General features: G+C 39.6%; 1 protein-coding gene across 3 annotated transcripts in view; it reads right to left on the bottom strand.

Annotated features, from left to right (window-relative positions):
• ndrg3b (ndrg family member 3b) overlaps nt 1-22,534 on the bottom strand; it is an 85,401-nt gene that overhangs the window by 13,338 nt on the left and 49,529 nt on the right. For 2 of the 3 annotated variants that reach the window (XM_079801900.1, XM_079801901.1), the window contains 5 exons: nt 7,819-7,924; nt 6,949-7,069; nt 3,234-3,296; nt 3,085-3,145; nt 206-292 (listed from right to left, as the gene is read on the bottom strand). In XM_079801900.1, coding sequence (XP_079658026.1) covers nt 206-292; nt 3,085-3,145; nt 3,234-3,296; nt 6,949-7,069; nt 7,819-7,924 — 438 coding nt within the window. Of the gene's footprint in view, nt 1-205; nt 293-3,084; nt 3,146-3,233; nt 3,297-6,948; nt 7,070-7,818; nt 7,925-16,709; nt 17,040-22,534 lie in introns of those variants that run through there. The other variant, XM_079801902.1, reaches the window with a different exon arrangement.

Here is a 22,534-nt window from a genome sequence, read left to right as displayed (position 1 = left end):
AATTGCAAATAACCATCTGTTTCAACAATGTTTTTTGAGAAAAGCACACAAAGACTATTGCACACAAAGTCTACTGTGGCATTTCCATATTACTGAACGTAAGTCCATCACTGGCCTACAGTCAATAGTCAGAAAAAATATTATAATTATTAATTTAATAATTAACTGCATGTCTCCATGTCGGACAGTGCATTCATAATTTTACCTTAGAGGCAGCCCAGTCGATCCAGCCCTTAGCGCAGGGGTCCACATTGATGAGAACCAATCCCTCCACCAGAGCAGGCTCATTCAGCTAGAGAATGACAACACATGGATCAGTCCATCATTACGGCTAATACCGACTTTAACCCTCAGGGCACCTACTGACTGAGAGGATTAGGTGCATGACATGTAGCTGACTGAACAAACTAATGAGACAGATTCTTGACTTCTTGTGGTATTGTTACATATACTTGTCTGGGTCGTTTGATAATCTAACTCAAACACATTGTTATTGGCCTGGGAGCACAAAAATGATTTCACAGGAAACACGGGAAAAGTTCTGTCCCCAGAGTGTTATGTGAAGTTCAAAATAGCTCAAAATACCCCAGTGATCATTTATAGCATGTTAAAATTGTCACTTTTTGAGGGTGAGCAAAAATGTGCCGTTTTTGTGTGCGTCCCTTTAAATGCAAATGAGCTGCTGCTCCTGGCCCCCTTTCAAGAAGAGGGTGGAGCTTCAAGAGCTCATGTTAGCAGCTCCGATTACCTCACGCAGACACGCACTGAAAAAAGGTCTGAAACTGTTCAGCCTTTTATGTTGAAATTGGAGTCGGACAATGATGGAGAGACTCAAGAAGAAGTGACAACATGTAGAAAGCAACAGGACGTTTCTGAATGGTTAGTTGATGAATTTATGGAGCTGATGTGGAGTTAACTATCTTCAAGTCATTGATTAGTATATTCTGTTATGATGGTCTATAAATCGCTCATGTGGGAACTGTTGTAAAATGACCACAGGGCCAGAGAATATCTGCTGCATGAAGAACAGGTATAGTTTAGTTTAATTACGGTTATAACTCATGTTGTCCTCTTGCTTTCATGACATGCTATTGCATTTGTGTACGTACTGTATTGCAATAAATGTGAAAAGACGGATGCAACAGCTTGAGCAGACTCCCAAATGCACTACAACAACTCTTCCTCTTCTCAACATGGCCTCATCCCCTTTGTTGCGTGTTCCCATGGGTGGGGTTTATGTCAATTTTAGGGTTAGTGATGTCACAAACCCGTGAGGGTAGCCATTTGTTTTAGTCCTTAAAAAGTGATTTCTTTAAAAGAAAATATCTCCCTTTGCTTTGAACTTTGAATGTCGTAACTTTGCAGATGTTGTTTATGCTCAAACAGCAACACTACACACTAACTAAAGTTAAAAAGTGAAATCATAATCAACCACCCCTTTAAAAAAAAAAAGATGTTAATAGTCAACATAAAATCAAAATTGATTCGATTTACTTCCTGAATACTCATCCCCAGCCTTATTTTGCATTAGAGCACATTTTTCTCAAGGGTAAAAGGTTTGTCTTCAAAAATTATCATCAAAAGAGTATAAACACTTCTACATCTGCAACTTTTTGGCGAACATTATCAATTCTGCTGGTTACTTGTTAAATAATGTTACTAGCCAAGTAGCTGTTTAAAGGGACAGTTCACCCCCAAAATGTCCAGACCTGTATGACTTTCTTATGCCGAACAAAAGATGATATTTTGAAGAATGTTGGGAACCAAACAACATTGGATTCATTGATTTGGACTGTATGCTTGAATCTGTTGCCGTCTGTCTGGGCTTGTTTTCGTCAATTGAATGGGCTGAATTGACGTTGGAATGTCTGGGAAGTGACATACTGTAATCGGGTGACTGTTGGCGTTGGTCTGCGTCTGTCGGAATTGCCCTTAACAGTAATTTATTTATTTTATTGAATAAATATTATAGGATTCGGGTAATTGGGATACGTAGAGATGCACTCAGGGGTTAACTCAGCCAGTAGACTAAAAAGTGAGTGCCGATGATGTTCTGGACAACATTGTCTTGTTGAATATTCAGTTTCACCCTAAAACACGTCACATTACAGAAGTAAGATGGCTTGAGAATGCAACAAAGTAAAGTCATGCAGCTTTAACCTCAGCAGTGACCAAGCCAAACTGATTGATGTGATCTAACTAAGTATAGACATCAACACCTTAACCGAGTTCTCAGTATGTCAGTGTCCAGAGCACTGACTTACTGCAAGGGCTCACACTTGGTTTTAACGAAGAACTTCAGCTGTAGGTAGCTGAACAAATCAAATGTCTTGTGACAGTGATCGTGATGGAAAAAGTTTCAGGTTTCACACCTCTTTGTGTGTTTTTCTCTCTGTATAAGGCTGTGCACTGGAGCTAGAAAGACATGCAGAGAAACATTCCAGGCAATGCTCTAACATGACCACATGTCTACAGACAAGCATGTGAAAACCACGGCGTAATTCAAGTTATTTTAAATAGTTATATTGCCGTAGCTGTTCTGCAGAGCTGCGTAGGTGTGTGTTTGTTGGCCGTCTGATTTCACAGGGCTCGGTGAGCAAGAAATACGAAAATGTGCACTGCAAGCTGTTAGAAGGGTGAGTGTGATATGCTGGACTAAAATAATAGAGCAAGTAGTGAAAGAAGGCCACATTCTTACCCATCATCTCTTTAGATAAAAACCAGCGGGAAACATGAGAGTGAGTGTGTGTTCAAGTGTGTATGACGTCGTAATGAATGTGTTTATGAGGGTATCCATCTCCAGTGTCTATGTTTGTGCATAGATGGTGAATGAGGGCTTTGTGTAAGGTGAGAGTGTGAATGCATGTGTGAACTGTGAACTGTCTCTTATTAAAGCTTGAGGACAGATGGTTTTACTGCAGATATACTTCAATGATCTTCACCTCTGATGAACTCAACTTCATTCAGCTGCTCAATTAAACATCTAATGGCTCCTTACCACAAACTCCTCCAACTGTCGGTTAGTTATCACAACATAACATTACTAATTGATCATTATAACAAAATGGAAGATATTTTACTTACAGCCAGCCTAGTGAGGATATAAGCTCCTGCGCCCACGCCGATACCAATCACACTGTTGATTCTGTTAAAGCATTTAAATCATTCATTTACTGCCATATATTCCTATTTTTATCTAATTGTACTGGATTGGGAATAATGTTATGACTCACTTTAGCTGCGTCAGAATTGAGGGCAGCATCTCAGCAAGATCATCCATGGTAGGGTACAGATACCTGAGGGAAAGAAGACCGAGACAAATTAGTCCATCTTTAATAATTTTCAAGTGAATGTGAAAACATTGTGTCAGACTCAGCACTAAAGGTGTGGTTCCATCAGAGGTTGCGTGCCGTTAACTGAAAGTTTTTCGTCATTGACTGAATTTTTTAGCTGTGACGTAAAAATACGTCAAAAAGGCCATCTGTCCTTTTGACAGATTATACTGAAGGTGATCTATTGTAACTTTTGTAACTATTGTAATTGTAAATCCCACCCCTGTCCAGTTGGTGGCAAGTGTGCTCCAGTGTGTCAGCAAAGTGAGGATTCAGCCTCCATAACAATAAGAAAAATGCCACGAAAAGTCGCCTGTCCGAGGCAAAATCACAAAATTGAATGACAATTCAGAGTTTTCAGTCATGTGACTGTCGCGGAGCCCTGGAGGGCAAAACAGCCATTGAACTGCAGCATAAGTCTGTCAATTTTCCATCTTAAAAACTAAAATATGTGAACAAGATGCACGTTTTGGGCACTTGTTATCCATATCTCAACACCTGCTGCAGTATTTCAATCACTAAAAACAGCGGGAGGTTTTAAAACGCTAAACGTGAAAAACACTTATAGGGAGTTGCACCATTAAGGATTCAATTTAACGCTAATCAAGGATTTGTTGATCAGGGTTTTATTTTAAATCGAGTTGTGTTCCACCACTTAATTTTAAACAGATTAACCATGTAGAAAGACCGTTAGAATTAAAGGGCTGATCGGGATGAATCGACACCAGGCTAGAGAATCATTATTAGTGCAACCCACCCTTAAAGTGCCTTAATGTGATATTACAAGATTAAATTCAGTTTACACCTTTTTGATGATGCATACTATATAGGCGAGTAGATGAGCCAAGAATATGAATGCAGCGCGTGTTTCTTTATATTGGTTTTCGATGGGAAAAACACTTAACGAGAAACTCGTGTTGCATTAATATTCTGTGTTCATTTGCTACAAAGGAGTATATAATATAAGGAGTATATTGAATTTGGTCTTGGTCCAACTTTATATTTACATAATTACACTATATTGCCAAAAGTATTGGGACACCCCTCCAAATCATTGAATTCAGGTGTTCCAATCATTTCCATGGTCACAGGTGAATAAAATCAAGCACCTAGCATACAGACGCTTCTACAAACATTTGTGAAAGAATGGGAGCTCAGTGAATTAAGTGTGGTACCGTGATCGGTTGCCACCTGTGCAATAAGTCCAATCGTGAAATTTCCTCACTACTAAATATTCCACGTCAACTGTTATGCTGCGTTCACACCAAACGCGAATAGAGCGTCAAAATCGCGTCTACCACGTCTAGTTTCACGTGCAAACATTTTGAATGCATTCACGCGTAGAAATCGAGCGCTGGAAGCGAAATTGACGCGCGTTCAAGGCACTCCAGGAGAAATATGTCATAAAACACCACTCTGCCTCTTTTCATTTTCATTAAAAATATATATTAAACATTAATAGCCACACAAATGTGGTCCAGGCAACTCCTACATTTTCTTCACTGCATGTATATTTAAATATCCTTAAAAAATTAAGTCATGAAACTTCTCTTTGCCCTCAGTCAAAACGATTTGGCAGACAATAAATTATAGATTCATGACACCAAAGATCGCCCGTTAGATCCACACAAGACGAACCACCACAGAGACATCAGAGCCAGCGGCAAACGTCAGAAGGACTAGCCGAGGACAGCCTGCTGTCGCCGGGTTAATGAGCACTGAGCGCCCGGTGATCGCCTGGATCTCACAACTCCAAAAACACACGATAATTTTCTATAATAGGCGCTCTCTTTATAAATAAACCACAGATTTGAACTTTCAACAACTACATTCTCACCTGAAAAAGTCTTAAAACTACATTTTGTGACACAATAGTAGTATTTTTAAATTATGCAGGGTTTCTCATCACGTCACTTTACCACGTGACCACAGCGAGCAGGCTCCTGATTGGTTAACGCGGCACAAATTGACGCCAAAGTTCAAATTTTTCAACTCAGGCGTCAGATTCTTCAAACTCGTGAATGTACGAAAGCACCACTCTCGTGTAACGTGTGTATCACGCAAGAAGCTGAATTCGCGTCCAATTCGCACGAACTGGACGCGCAAATGAGGCGGATTCGCGTCCTTCGCGGCTTTCCATTGACTTAACATTGAAATCACTCGCGCCAGACGCTCTATTCGCGTTTTGTGTGAACGCAGCATTAGTGGTATTATAACAAAGTGGATTGGGAACAACAGCCACTCAGCTACGAAGTGGTAGGCAACATAAAAATCACAGAGCGGGGTCAGCACATGCTGAGGTGCACAGTGCGCAGAAGTCGCCAACTTTCTGCAGTCAAGAGCTACAGACCTCCAAACTTTGTGTGGCCTTCTGATTAGCTCAAGATCAGTGCGTAGAGAGCTTCATGTTATGGGTTTCCATGGCTGAGCAGCTCATCCAAGACTTATATCACCAAGTGCAATGCGAAGCGTGGGATGCAGTGGGGTAAAGCACGCCGTCACTGGACTCTAGAGCAGCGGAGACGTGTTCTCTGGAGTAACGAATCACGCTTCTCTGTCCGGCAATCCGATGGACGAGTCTGGGTTTGGCGGTTGCCAGGAGAACGGCACTTGTCTGACTGCATTGTGCCAAGAGTAAAGTTTGGTGGAGGGGGGATTATGGTGTGGGGTTGTTTTTCAGGGGTTAGGCTTGGCCCCTTAGTTCCAGTGAAAGGAACTCTTAATGCTTCGGCATACCAAGACAGTTTGGGGATGGCCTCTTCCTGTTCCAACATGACTGCGCACCAGTGCACAAGGCAAGGTCCATAAAGACATGGATGATCTTTTATGGGATGAGTCCCATAAACACACTCCTGAACCTTGTGGAAAGCCTTCCCAGAAGAGTTGAAGCTGTTATAGCTGCAAAGGGTGGGCCAACTCCATATTAAACCCTACGGATTAAGAATGAGATGCCATTAAAGTTCATGCGCATGTAAAGGCAGATGTCCCAAAACGTTTGGCAATATAGTGCATGTTTCTATTCCTATTTACAAGCTGTTTTACTGATGTCTTTCCAGTTACAAAACTGATTGAGTGATAATGTGAGACATGATACAGACTTTGGTAAGTTGCACTGTATCTTTCAACAGACCTTCTGATGTTAGTTTTTCCTGTAACTAGTAGTAAAGTGGAAGAGATGACAGTGCATGTGTGCTCCGTCATCAAAATAACGGAAAAAATCAAAATAATGCAAAAATCTAATTGCAACCTCTGGGTTTATATTAGCAAACTTTAGAGGGCAAAAAAGTTTGTCTATTGTTGATAAGCCTTGTTTGAAGTACAGCGTACAGAGAAGTCACTTTCGAACCAAGCAGCGTTGGGAAATCTGCATGTGGAAATAATCTGCCCTCTTGCAAACTTCATGATCGCTTCGTTTCTTATCGAAGTGACTGGATTTATCCTTTGAAAACGTGCTAAACAATGGTACATGTGAACACGCCAAGTGAAAAAATTCACAGGCACTGCTCACAAAAGAATAGGTACACAGATGAGTGAGTTTTCATGGTGGAACATGGTGCTTAAGCTTGGATATATTATGGTTTTGAGCCAGAGTTGTTTTTTTGGTAGTTTGTCTTACCCGGTGGGGAAAGGAGGTGCAGATTCCTGCTGGCCTGGAGCATCAACATGGACCACAGCAAAGTGCTGGGTGATCTCCTGCATGTCCTCGAAGTTAAAGAGTGTGTTGAAACATGACTTATCTGCGTCGCAAGAGAACAAAAAAACACTTGTTTAGCACCACAGACACTTCTCAAACATGTTTTTCATAAATCAATATAAGATTCAAACAAGACATTTTTTAATAACTGTTATTACTAGACCCAATTAACTACTACCGTCAGTGGCCTGTAAATCAGTTTTCTGCCTTTCAGTTCGCCATTATAATGTTGTACATACAACATTATAACAGCAAACAGTAAATACTATAGCTGTATATACCAAAAAAAAACACGTTTGAAAATGTGTAGTGTTGAGATGCGACTGAAATCGCATACTGTCCGAGTAGGTACTGTATTTGATAAGGCAACCATTAAAAAAAGTATGTTCTCTCTATAGTGTGAAAACTGGATGTACTACATTTGTCATGTACTATAAATACACAGTGTCAGTTGCGTCCCTTTATGACTATTCACGACTCCTCTCTCGTGGACCCATGGGATAGTAAAATGTTATGTGCACTTCAGAATCTCAGTGGAAGTAGTAGGTCACCCAGGTATTTTTCGCCCACTGTTTTATGAATACTATGTATTTCACCCTACTAATTTCACATACTGTTTTTACTATATAAACGGGAAGTAGGCATATTCGGACACAGGGTTGGTGTACCTCCAGGAACAGGGCTGAGAATCACTGATCTAGACCACCAGTCCCTGTCCTCTAGTAGGTGAGCTCTAATGGCACATATTCTGAGACCGAAACACAGGAACTTTGAATATATGGGACAACTTACGGTTGAGTCCGATGTCATGATAGGTGAGAATGACTGGCCGGTTGCCTTTAGGTGTCCCTCTCAAAGTCACGTGAAGGACACCATGAGGAGTCTCAATGTCATGCTCCTGCAACCAATCAAATGATGACATGTGAATTACCAATAAAAGCGCCAACTGTTTCAACATAGTCAGGTCCATAAATATTGGGACATCGACACAATTCTCATCTTTTTGGCTCTATATACCACCACAATGGATTTGAAATGAAACAAACAAGATGTGCTTTAACTGCAGACTTTTAGCTTTAATTTGAGGGTATGTATATCCACATCAGGTGAACGATGTAGGAATTACAATAGTTTGTATATGTGCCTCCCGCTTTTTAAGGGACCAAAAGTAATGGGACAATTGGCTGCTCAGCTGTTCCATGGCCAGGTGTGTGTTATTCCCTCATTATCCCATTTACAAGTAGCAGATAAAAGGTTCAGAGTTCATTTCAAGTGTGCTATTTGCAATTGGAAACTGTTGCTGTCAACTCTCAATATGAGATCCAAAGAGCTGTCACTATCAGGGAAGCAAGCCATCATTAGGCTGAAAAAACAAAACAAACCCATCAGAGAGATAGGAAAAACTTTAGGTGTGGCCAAATCAACTGTTTGGAACATCCTTAAAAAGAAAGAACGCACCGGTGGGCTCAGCAACACCAAAAGACCCGGAAGACCACGGAAAACAACTGTGGTGGATGATCGAAGAATCCTTTCCCTGGTGAAGAAAACACCCTTCACAACAGTTGACCAGATCAAGAACACTCTCCAGGAGGTAGGTGTATGTGTGTCAAAGTCAACAATCAAGAGAAGACTTCATCAGAGTGAATACAGAGGGTTCACCACAAGATGCAAACCATTGGTGAGCCTCAAAAACAGGAAGGCCAGATTAGAGTTTGCCAAACATCTAAAAAAGCCTTCACAGTTCTCGAACAACATCCTATGGATCGATGAGACCAAGATCAACTTGTACCAGAGTGATGGGAAGAGAAGAGTATGGAGAAGGAAAGGAACTGCTCATGATCCAAAGCATACCACCTCATCAGTGAAGCATGGTGGTGGTAGTGTCATGGCGTGGGCATGTATGGCTGCCAATGGAACTTGTTCTCTTGTATTTATTGATGATGTGACTGCTGACAAAAGCAGCAGGATGAATTCTGAAGTGTTTCGGGCAATATTATCGGCTCATATTCAGCCAAATGCTTCAGAACTCATTGGACGGCGCTTCACAGTGCAGATGGACAATGACCCGAAGCAAAAGCAACCAAAGAGTTTTTTAAGGGAAAGAAGTGGAATGTTATGCAATGGCCAAGTCAGTCACCTGACCTGAATCCGATTGAACATGCATTTCACTTGCTGAAGACAAGACTGAAGAGAAAATGCCCCAAGAACAAGCAGGAACTGAAGACAGTTGCAGTAGAGGCCTGGCAGAGCATCACCAGGGAGGAAACCCAGCGTCTGGTGATGTCTATGCGTTCCAGACTTCAGGCTGTAATTGACTGCAAAGGATTTGCAACCAAGTATTAAAAAGTGAAAGTTTGATTTATGATTGTTAATCTGTCCCATTACTTTTGGTCCCTTAAAAAGTGGGAGGCATATATACAAACTGTTGAAATTCCTTCATCGTTCACCTGATTTGGATGTAAATACCCTCAAATTAAAGCTAAAAGTCTGCAGTTAAAGCACATCTTGTTCGTTTCATTTCAAATCCATTGTAGTGGTACATAGAGCCAAAAAGATTAGAATTGTGTCGATGTCCCAATATTTATAGACCTGACTGTAGATGGTTGTTCCTGCAATGTCTGCATGAAAATACAGATAGAAAGGTTCACACAAATGGCCGTTAAACTTATTCTTTGTATGGAAATATCTGCCCAGCCAGTCAAAAGTCATCTCTAACTCATGGTCAGGTGAGGACATTCTCACACAGGTAAATTAAACTTGCAACGATAATACTGGGGCGGGGGGAAAGGGGGTATTGTATATAATTTACAGGCATCAGGGAGTCACAATCAATATGCGGGCTACTGAAAGCGCTTCTGAATGTACTTTTCACTTTTGCTTTTGGATTCGTCATCACGTGTACTGCGTGTAGGCCTATAGGGAGCAGCAGTACTACTGACCACACATTTTACAAGATATTTGACCATTACGCTTAGAGGATTTGGTGTGCAAAAGATCCTGCCATCCTATTGTCCGTCATCTCTCCTTACTCCCGTCACGTGATGAGTGAAATCCTTGGTGTATGGAGCAGAGCAAACGCTTGCTGTTTATATATGTACCATCTGTTGTCCAACTGAACTAACTTTTTTTTTTTCTATAAAAAAGCAAAATGACAGTGGGGGCGGTACAACGGTGGCAAAGTAATGTAATCCGTGTATGGCCGAACACAGAGAAACACCGGTAACACCAACTACCACAGCAAGCCTATTAGGCGCAGACTCACAATTAACTCCTAAATGTTTTTTTAAAGCTCGTTTCCAAACAATTGAAGGTTGTCACCCTCAGTCGTCACGTCAGTCACCCTCTTGTGTTTCCTTTTGGTGTAGGTTTCGGCCCACCGTTGATGTTGTTTGTTGTTGCATATCACCACAACCACCACAGCATTATAATGTCAAAGTAAAATAACAAAAACTGCCGCCTCGGACAAAATGGACACCCTAGCTACAAGATCACACAAACAGGATGAGGTCTGAACCACAAGAATGAGGTGAGAGGCTAACAACACAATTCAAGGACTCCTAAGAACAGAAGAGCAGCAGGTCCAGCTCTAATCTCATTCCACGCACAGCGTGAGGTTTTATTATTCTGGATAGATCTGCCTGCAGTTCTCCAAAAGCAGCTCAGAACCGCACCAGAGGAGACTGACATTGTTTTGATGCCAACCTGCAGACTGCACACACACAACAGAAAAACACAAGACCGTAGTGACCTTAGCTGAAGGTAATAACGCGCAGACACGTTCGTTATTACAAGGCGAGAAGGCAAAGATCATTTCTCTAGTAGTTGATGTTAACAGACACAGGTAATGTCTCTGATCGTGAGGAGGTCTTAAGCAGGAGATCTAGAAATCATGCTAGCAGCTGACACCTGAAGCAAACCACAGCAGCACCCACTGAAGGCAGCAGATTTAAAAATAGACAAGGCGGTTATGTTTGAGTGTGCACACATATTGCTCTCCATGACATCTCATGTTAAGTGATTGTTTGTCTGATCTCTTGATGTACCATTCAAACAGTCTTCAGAAACAGGTGTTTCTGCATTGGCACCATTTCTACACTGGACGTGAGCAGCACGTTGTGACATGACAAAACGTGATCACTCCCCTTTATAATCAAAGCTGTGTACAATGGAAATGGCCGTTGCAACGTGCCAACAGATGGCGGACACCCAATTTCTTTTAGACATGCTGCACAGCTACTCGTCCATCTGAAATAAAAATTATATCTAAAAAAACAAGTGTGAATTGATTGCTACTGTATGCATTTTATACGTTTATATACTTAACTTGTCTAGTTGTACACTGATTGCTTATTAAAAAATTTGGGATTGGTATGATTTTTTTTATGTTTTAGTGAAGTCTCTTATGCTTAACAATGCTGCTTTTATTTGATTTAAAAAGTAGTTTTCTTTTTTTGTATAGTTTAAAATGCTATTTTTTCCCTGTGATGGTAAAGCTGAATTTTGACACTGACAAAGGCAAATAGCCGAAACTAAACTGTATTATTTTTATCTCCTGCTTTAAATTAATACAATTATTTTTAGGAGTGCAGACCTTTTTTGCATTTTTATACTGATATATAAGTCTCAACACCTAATTAGCTGAGATATCACGGTGAGTGCTTTTCAGAAAGAAACATTTCTGATTATTTTTAATATTATTATTATTAATGTTGAAAACAGTTATGCTGCTTATTATTACACTGGATGTTTAGATGGATAGAAAGTTCAAAAGAACAGCATTCATTTTAAATAGAAAAATGTATACATGCAATAAAAAAAAAACACTATGTAAAATAGTTTTTAATTAATGGATGCTATTACAAGTCATAAGTACTTTAACCAGCAACAACATAAGTCACTTCATGGTGTTGAATGGTCACTTGCTATTTTTAAAGAACATATTGCAACAAAAAGACTTAGTAACTAAGACAACATCACACCACAACAGCCGGACAGAAATGATAAAGCAAGCGGTTTGGATGGAGCTGAAGGTACACTCCAGGGCAAAAAAGGGCCAAGCCCCAAATGGGCTAAACACTAAGCTTTTAATCATCTTAACCACAAATTATTGATCAAGAAATGAGCAAAATTTAAGCAAACGCTACAGCTATGTCAGAAAAACATGAAAGACAGAATATGGGAAGTTTGATTCAGAGGTGTGTGGAGTGATGAATCAATGAAACGAGTTGCATGGTGATGCTCCAGAGTGATGTCCTTGAAAATCTGGTGAGAAATATAATAATTAATGCATCTACCACAGTGAAGCATGAAGGAAAAGATGTTGTGTGGGGAGCTGCTGGTATTAGTGAGCTACTTCTAGTGTTGTCACGATACTGGAATTTCTAACTTCGATACGATACCTGGAAAAGTATCGATATTCGTTACCATTTTCAATACCACGGCAAAAAACACTGCATACTGTTAAATATATATTTTTAATATGATTTCTTTTTTGTCCATCTATTGAAAGTGTAGGCAAAAAAAAATTGCCAAATCAAAAATTTCTTCTGAAGAAATCACTTAATATGATAACGATTTTAAGCTTTTTTTCATATATAAACGTTGATCAATTACCATTACAATTATCTCACAAAATGTATTTTTTACAGTGGGGTAATTTTGTTGCAATAGCTTACTCACAGCACAAGGTAGCTTGATTTCAAATGGTAAACTGAATTTAAAAAGACAAGTAAACGGTGATAAAATAAAAACAAATAAATAAATTACTAACAATAGCACAAATAAATACAATAGAATAAAGATACAAATGAAATGGACTGCTTTATTTCTTCAAGTCTAACAGTATTCAGGTAAGAAAAAACAAAGTGATCAAATTTCAAATTAAATACAGATTAATCCATTAAAGTTACACAAGTTAATCAGTCAAGAGCAGCAAGTGATCGTTGGTCTTTTTGTAGTTTGAATAATATTAACAACATAGAGAATGGCACGTTTATTCGGCTTCTGTCCCTTTAAGACCTGATGCCCTCATGGATCCAAAATACTGTTCCTGTTACACATTCTTCCTGAACTGTTTACGACTGTGTTTACGTTAATACTCACCAAGATGGGCATTGTGTCATTATTTTCCAATGTATTTGACCATTAATAAGCTGGGAAAAGGAGCTCATTTTTGCACTTGCATGTCAGAGGCGGCCTTATTACTGTATGTGTGTGCGCTTCAGATGTGAGTGGGAAAATCTGTGGGAATGAGTAGAATTGTGTGCACTCCCGCACGAAATACAGACCCGTCACACCAACACTATTTAACCGGAGTGAATGAGAGGAGTATTGGTATCGATATTTCAGTATCGATACATATTGAAAAATATCTATATTTTTGACAACACTACTTCAGTACAGGATATTGAATATCGAGAATATTGCAGAATGTTTTGCTTCCCACAATTGAAAAGTTGCTGTCTAAAGAGGAATGATCAGATGTTATTTTTCAACAAGACAGTGCAACCAAGAAGTGGCTTGAGAACAAGTCCATCAGGCTCATGTTTTGGCCAGGCCAGAATCCAGATTTGAACCCTATAGTTAATATTTGGTCTCACTTTAAACTCAAACTAACTGGGAGACATTTTTCAACTACTCATTAACTGTTTAAAGCCATTAACATTAAGAACACCACCACCATCACCACCACCACAGACTCTTACTGTAAAAAGCTCTCTGCAACTTTACCCACAGGGCTTAAACATTTAAAGAAACAAAGGGCAAGGCTATTCTGTGCTATTTCTGTGAACTTCATCTACAGTATTTCTGCAATTCTAGCGAATTTCCTGTGATTAAAATGTAAAGACCATTAAAAGACCACCAAATATTTTGACATTTTTCACTTGTCCCATTTATTTTTTAACACGGGAGTGTAGACGTGGTTGTGCCTGAGGGCAGCTCAGAAATGTGTCAGGGATCTGTCAAAGACAACAGTGCTCTGATAAGATGCAAGAAAGAGAACAAGGTGATAAAGAGTCTGGGCAGATGTCAGTGTCGAATCTGTTGCAGAATAAGTCCAAATCTCATCCAAACACAAGTACTTGTCTCTTGTTGGTCTGCGAACAGCGAAGGCACTATACATCATAATAACCTCTTAGATCGACTACAAAATTACACTGGTACTCAGGGATAGGCATTAAAGGGATTGTTCACCCAAAAATGAGGGTGATTAAATGATCACAGAATTTTTCTTCTTCCGTTGCACATAAAAGATGATATTTTAAAGAATGTTGGTTAGCAGACAGCTGATGGACCACATTGACTTCCATAGTTGGAAAATAATACTATGGAAGTCAATGGGATTCATCAACTGTCTGGTTACCAACATTCTTTTGTGTTCAGCAGAAGAAAGAAACTCATACAGGTTATCGGTTTCTGATGCAGAAAAGCTAGTTCATGCATTCACAAGCTCTAGTCTGGATTACTGTAATGCTTTACGAGCTGGTTGTCCTGCATCCTCAATAAACAAGCTACAGTTAGGCTGCATGTCCACCAAAGCGTTTTAAGCCATCTGAAAACACTAGGCGCTCTGCTGAAAACGTCTCGCTGTGGGCGCTTGAGAGCGTTTTGGCAGCCCAGTGGTTTTTCCAGTTGAGACGCTTTGCTTGCTATGATACAGAATTGCCACGGAAGTGTTACTAGCATCTCATTTCACAGAAAGTTTGTTTCTGTTTTTATAAAATATGTCAATACAAATGTAAAGTATTTGCTCTGGCCCTTGTTTTAAATGATTTTGTTCCATTATTATGCTTGTTGTCATCTGTTGACGTTGTATAAGCAGAATGTGGTCGGTGTGGTATTTGTCCCGCCCCTCCTCCACTGTGATTGGACGGCTAGGTAAAAAGTGACAGTGATGAGCACTGCGTTTGACATTCTTCAACTTTCGGCGACCAGTAAAAATGCAGAGCGCTCAGCGCTTGAACATGAAATAGACGCTCAGCGCTTGTTACGCTCATGCTGTTCTTAAAAAGTGGCGAACCCATTAAAAACAATTGGGAGAAACCGCCATTCGCGTGAAAAAACACTTTGGTGGACACACGGCCTTAGTCCAAAATGCAGCTGCTAGAGTTCTTACCAGGTCAAGAAAATATGAAGAAAATATTTCAATAAATTTTCTGTATCGATTACAAAGTATTGCTACAGACCTATGTGATCTCCTGTGTATTTAAACGATCACGATACAATTCATCACACTTTTTAAGGTCACAAAACTCTGGACTTTTGGTAGTACCTAGTAATGGATACTGTATCTAATTTCACTAAAGGAGGGGAAAGTGTTTTCACATCCCTAAACTCTGCAATAGTCATCCTGATAATGTTGGGAGCTCAGACACCCTCTCCCAGTTTCAATCTAGATTAAAAACCCATCTCTTTATCCAAGCATTCACACAACACATCTCCTTTTCTATATATTGTAATCATTATGATCACAACTTAATAGTTGTAATAACTGAGATCATTGCTTCTGCCCAACTGAATACATGATGTTAGCTAACTGCATGATTTGTATTCTCTTAGAACTGTACATTTCTGGACATAACTTGGACACGGTCACCTCTGATAACAAATTAACTACTACTAAATTGTAATGCAGAAACATGCATTTTCAGTAAAGCTGCTTTGAAATGATTTGTATTGTGAAAAGCGCTATACAAATAAAAGTGAACTGAAAAGCAGTTAAGTTGGGGAGGTTAGTACACCTGTGTCTTTGATTTCGAAATTTCTGATTTCAGTTCTCTCAAAATGTTGTTTAAAACAGATGATTTTAAAACAAAAAAATGGAAATATAACTGATAAACAAACTTAGTTCAGCATCATGCATTATACTAATGGAAACTGCATTACATTGATACTGGAGAAGCATGCATAGTTGAATTGTATTCCTTTCAGCTTGCCAATAAAATGACCAACATTTGATTAAAGTTGGTGTCATTATTTGATGATCCATGCTGCATCTCAAGTGACAGTATGCAGGTAATAAGCAGCACAATATTAATCATCAGCAATAATTTAAAATCAGGTGGTTTTAAGGGATGGGGGTGAAGAAGAGGGATTGGTGACACCAGCCAAAAAGTTGCTTTAAAAGGTAGAGCAAATGACTACAATTATTTTACAGAACAATTATGAATATCATGTATGTGCACACAATAAAACCTAAAACAGGTGTTAAGTAAATCAATTAAACATTATATTATACTCTTCACATAGCATATACATTTCTTTACATACATATGCATTTGGCAAATGCTAACATTACATCTTTTTAACACTCCCTGACAATTGAAGCCATTGCTAGCACCAAGCTCCACTCTTTAAAATACAAGAACACTACAGCACTATATAGTATGCTTCACTGTCATCGCCCTCACACACACACAAAAAACTCAAAGGCCTCCTTTTGACACTGCAGACACATGAAAGCACAAGATAACACCACACGTAAACAACCGTCAGACAAAAGGCAGATAACGCCCATCGCTCACCCACACTACCTACGACAGACACGACTCAAACTCCATCAGCACTCATGCACAGGCGCGAGAGCTTGAACAGTTCATGTCTGCAAAGTTCCCGCTGGTGCTTCAGAGGGAAAGCAACAGGCTACTCGGAGACAAAACGCACTCTTTTCTGTTAACACTCACCACGGCAGTCACTGCACAGGAAACCTGGTTGATGTCCAGCTCTGCCATCATGGTTCATCCAGCGATTACAGAACAGACGCTTTCTCCTGTTCCCTCTTCTCACTCTCCTCAGAGAGAGGGGCGGTGGCGGGAGGTAAGGGAGGGGACAGTTGCGATTAAGAGAAACAAGAGAGAGAAGACAACAGGGCAGCCCGTTGCTTCCAACACCTACCGATAACAAATAAAAGGTCTTTCCCCCCCGCAATAGACGCCGGCGTTGCTAAAATGAGAGGATAAGAGAGGGATCCAAAGCAAAGCAGACGTATAAATGCTTGGAGAGTGTTTGAGAGCAATGAGTGGTAGATATGGAGGGCACTCAAGCAGCTCTAATTGGATTTAAGGGGTCAGGTGGAGGGGGTGGGCAGTGTAAATCTCCGCTTGTTTCAGAGTGCGAGTGTGTGAGTTGATATGGGTGATTATAAGGAAATGTAATTAATAGAGGTGTATAAACCACCATTCTAAAAGTAAAAACGGCAAGTGAACAGAACACGTGGTCACATCCAAGCTGCTGTTGCCATAGTGACAGGAATGGACAACTCCATATGGCACGGATGTCTCCAAATGTCTCCGCTTTTGTTTCTCAAGACACAGAAAATGTGAAAGAAGAATATATTAGAGGTACTGTTGTGGGAAATGGTTGCCTTCCACGGTACAGTGTTGGTTAATCCTGAGCTTAGCCTCCTTTGGTTTTCACATCCGGAGAGCGCAGCCTGGCTGCAGTGCTGGGGAACTGTGCTGAGCAATGAGGAGGTGGCGTTTACAATTGCAAATAAGATGACACTTTCCTACAGGTATGAAGTATTCAAGAATATCCGTTCTGCTCTTTGATAACGTCAGCGGTTTAGCATTAGGATACAATACCACTTCTGGCTTTCATCAAGATGCTACAATGACATATTTAGGCACAGTATCACTCCCTACAATGCCGAAGTTCCCAACACAGTGAGGAGAGCAATAAGTTAAAGACAGGGAAGAACATTTTGGAGAGGCTAGTAGTAGAAAGCTAGCCCACCTTCTCTTCAGAGTGCACTTCAAAACCACCCCTCCTCCAGCAGACATGAACGAGCACAGCAGAGTCTGCAAAGTGTCACGAGAGACGCCGTTAAATTACTTCATGTCTCAACTTAAAGAGCTCTGATTTGTACCACCTGACTGCTGCGGATTCATTTTACCATTGATAGTGTTGCCAAAGTAACGCATGATTCCGAGTCGAGGACGTGAACTGGACAGGCAGCTAGGGCATCCATTACATTTGGACTGAATGCAAGCGATCACACTGAACATGGGTGCGGTCTGGCAATGCGTTCCATATAGTTTACTGTGTTTCACAGTCAACACATGGCTTTTTGCCCAGGGTAAAGCAAGTAAAACTACGTTTACTTCACATTTAGTAGATAAACAAGATGACATGATGGAGGTGGGAATACAAAGTTCTTTATGACCCACAGGATTTCTTGTAAATATTTAAATGCAAAAGAAAAAACACGAGAGTCAGCTGTTTTTGACAATTCGAAGTATTCATTTAAAATGACTTTAACGTGTTTAAATGTTTTGCCACTTGCTTGAGCAGCTTAATATACAAATCTTTACAGAAGTAAGGAATCGAATAATACTTTATTTAACTCTTTCCCCGCAAAATTTGTGAGAAAACACTTTCCTGCCAAACACTGAATTTTCTGTGTTTCCACGTTTTCACTGTTATACCGTAGAGGGCACTGACATCTTCTGAAAGAGTACTGAATCTCCGGATCAAAACACAGACGAAGAAGAAGCAGAAACAAGCGATATCATATGTAATCATATGGCATATGTGAAATAACACGATCACCAACATTCAACAACATATAAATCAAAACTGCTTAATGTTACTGAATGAAATGTCGACCCAGAGCTACAGGACTGTGAGGTTTTGGGGGTGTTGGATGTAGTCTTTTGACAAAAACGCGATTTTCTCAGCTTTTTGCTCAATGTTGCTTTTTTATGAAATGTACCCATATTCAAGTTGATTAAAAAAAGATCGCATAAATCTAAAATAACATTTATTTTTTGTTTAAAAGCAGAGGGTGTGTTCTTTCTTTTGATACATTGTATGTTCAGATATTCATACAAGAAAATATTCTGGGGGCCATTCAATTTTTGTGAGAATGATCAAAAATGAGTGGCTGGCAACTTGTATATATGTTAAAAAATATTTATATATAAAAAAAAAACGCTGGCGGGGAAAGAGTTGAATTTATTGTTAAAACGTTAATACGTCTTATAAAGATTGTATAACTGTAATGTGTACAAAGAGAATCCCAATGCTGCAAAAACACTTCAGTAACAACTAGTAAGAATTTCCAAACCGGAAGTGACCAGAATCAGTTTATTTCATGTTTTTAATGTGTAGTTTATGGGTAAATCTGGCAAATGGCATATTGCCATTCAATTTTGTCTGTCCAAAAGTGATGAGTACAGCTTATTTCAGACATAATGCAGAAATTAAGTAGAGCATGCATATATCTACTTTACTTGATTCTAAGTACTTAAAGAGATAAATTACTTCATGAACCTTGAAAGACATCCCAGCAATTTTTTTGATGTTTGATTTAGTTTACTTCATGTTACTACCAGACACATATCTTCTTCCATTTTCAGCATTCAGAATGTACGCTTTGTTGCCTTTCACATCAATGACAAAACATTCTGCTAACGTACTGTGGATCAGAATAATATGGCGTGAAAGCAATTAAACTCTGGTTCAAACTCAATAGTAAGAGTAAAAAGGACATGAGATTGGCAAAGTAACCCATGTTACTGACTGACATGAATGGAAGGATTGAGACAGAGAGGAAGTCATCAAGCAGGGAATAATGGTTCACTGGACCACAGGACAGCTAAGTATTAAACGAGAAAGAGGGAGTAGAGAGGACAGAGAGTGCATTTAAGTAAGTGTGAAGGGTGTAATCTCATTGCCAGCTCTTACAATTAAACAATGAAGTCATCCTGGATTCTAGCCTGACGTCGTCATACTCAATTCTAGTCAGAATATGAGTCTGATTCTGCTCCGTTGGGCTGTGATTATGGGGCGTGTTTCAACCGAACCAGGAAAGACCTCAATTGGATAGACCTACAACCAATCAGAGCAACGGAGCGACGCATAACGTTAGTTGTCAAATGTCAACAGAACTCAACTGCACTGTGTTGCCATGTCCGCGGGTTGAAGCGACCCCAATTTTGTGATATACAGACATTAGCTGCCAGCCCTGCCAAAATAACACATATTTTACCCCCCCAAATGCCTTTTTTCCCGGAGAACCCCCCAGGAAAGCTATTGGGCTTGTTTTTGGCTAGAAAAAAATTGGGCGGTTTTGTTGTAAAAACTTGGCAACCCTGTCTGCACGCTGGGATAAGTTACGTTAGAAGAAAAAGATGAGTGTAAACGATCTTTGCCGGTGTTGTAAAAAAAGAATTTAAGGATACACAGGCTACTTACCAACACGATCATCATTTCTGAGAGAAATAGTAAAGGTGAATGCATATACAACAAGTTCTCCGTTTAGGATTAGAACAAATTGAACCCAAGCGCTCTTTGGTGACGTGGATGATTACGTTACTGTTTATCATCTGTCCATCATCGTCTAAAGCCCGCCCTGACAATTTCATTGGTCCGAACAGTTTCTGTTCGGGCATAATTACTTCTCTACGGAGAAAGTCCAGACCGAACTGCCCGAGTAAAAATGTTGTGGGCGGGGCTAAGTTCGGCTGGCATCTAGGCTACCTGGATTCACTCCCAGTCATTGGCTTGAGATGCAACCATGTCTGCTACTGCTGATGTTTGATAAACCCATATAGGCACATTTAGATATTGTCATAGTATGGACAAATACCACTGTCATTCACATATTTACTGTTCGATATAACCTGATGTGGAAATACTGGAGTGTTCACAGCATCATGCCACAAAAGGAAGGTAAACTTGGCCTAGATCAGACTGTGTAACCTTGCAATTCAACAACAACGCGAAACAAACGGTTTGTGAAATAGGTCATCTTAGATCATTAGCGTCATGCAACAATTCAGCTACACTGAGATAAGCACCTGAAGCTCAAAGATAATCCAGAGATGTATACACCAGAGTTACATTTTAAACGTCATAGCAAAGGGTCTGAATACTTGAGTCAATGTGATATTTCCGTTTTTTAGTCATCAGACAAAGCTATCTTTTACTTTGTCATTATGGTGTATGGAGAGTAGATTAACATGAAAAAATAATTGGTCGTACTTTATATTAAGTGTCTTTAACTACTATGTACTAACATTTTAATTAATAATTTTAATACAATGCACTTAAAAAGGGGCAAATTGCTTTTCTATACAGTACAAAAGTTATTTTATTATTATTTTGAATCTGTGCTACCTGACTAGAGAAGAAAAAAGGTTGTCGTCTTCCCTTTCACCAAATAGGTAGAAAAACATCAACACCCAAAATGCACTGGGCATGTTGCCGTGTAAGGCCACTCCCACCAGTCTGCTATGGATACGCTTGACCAGAGTCAAATACCAGCTGGCTTTAGTAGGAAATACTTCTTAGTAAACTTTTAGTCATAATGGTGTTGACTTGTATTGTTCAAGAAATCAAATAGAAAACGTTTAGCGGGAGTGGGTAGGCCTGTCACGATAACTACTTTTTGTTTTGCGATATATCGTCCCAGAAATAATTACGATAAATGATATTATTGCCATTTTAAGACTATTTTATGCCACTGAATATATAATCCTAATATAACAGCATAATAATGCAAGTAGACCTAGACACTTTCAAATGACAACCTTTTAAATTTCTTTAGATCATGGAAATTAAGAGTAAAAAATATATTATCCTAAATAAAAAAATAAAAATGTTCCCTTGTGAAACGGCTTTAACACACGTTGACATTTACATGTGCACCGGAACAGGGGATTGCGGCTTTGAAATCGAGTCCATTTGGGCTTATTCTTCCAAACTGTCAGTAGTTGTCAGGAAAACACTATAACGCCTCAAATTGCGCCTTTTTTCACCTGTCGATAACATCTCTGTGAATGAAGGAACTGCCCAGGAACCACTTTCGCCTCCATCACGGAAAACATACAAGATGACAGCACAATCGAGTAAAATGTTGGTGACATTCAATATCATGTAAACATACTGGGCGATATATTGCATCAAAAAATTAGAGGTCATGTACATATATTGTGCGATATATCGATATATTGATTATTGCGACAGGCCTAGGAGGGGGTTATTTTCGGTTTCCAGAGAAGCATCCAGTGCATTGTAGGCAGTGACTAAAGGCTGCAAAGTGTTTGTAGTCAGCATTTCAAACTGGACGACCACAAACAGTGTTTTAGGCCAAACGGAGGGGAAAAACTGAAAGAATCTTTTCTGTCAGCCTCCCGAAGCAAAATATCACATACATGCAAGAATTAAAGCTGTTGTCATGGTGTTCCATTTTTACCATATGCTGTTTAAAGAGTAGACAAATTATGATTATCAGTGATAACCCTACCTTCACAATAACTGTTCTGTTAATAACCCTCTGCCAATCCGACTGTCCATGGACGGGATACAAAAATGCACAAGTACAATATGCAGTTTTCAAGAAAGCCCTGGAGCAGTCAGAAAGACATTCATTTCTCCGTCCAAGAAACACAGAGAATGAGTAAACAATGTACATTTACAAATACTACTGACACTGTAACAATACAAAGCAGGGTGTTTACACTTTAATGTGTACATACAGTATGTTTTTACATTGTACTTATAT

Source organism: Gobio gobio (genome assembly GCF_949357685.1).
Source record: "Gobio gobio genome assembly, chromosome: 21".
NCBI lineage: Eukaryota > Metazoa > Chordata > Actinopteri > Cypriniformes > Gobionidae > Gobio > Gobio gobio.
Note: the sequence above shows the minus strand (reverse complement) of the source record. Positions and strands in the feature narration are given on the sequence as shown.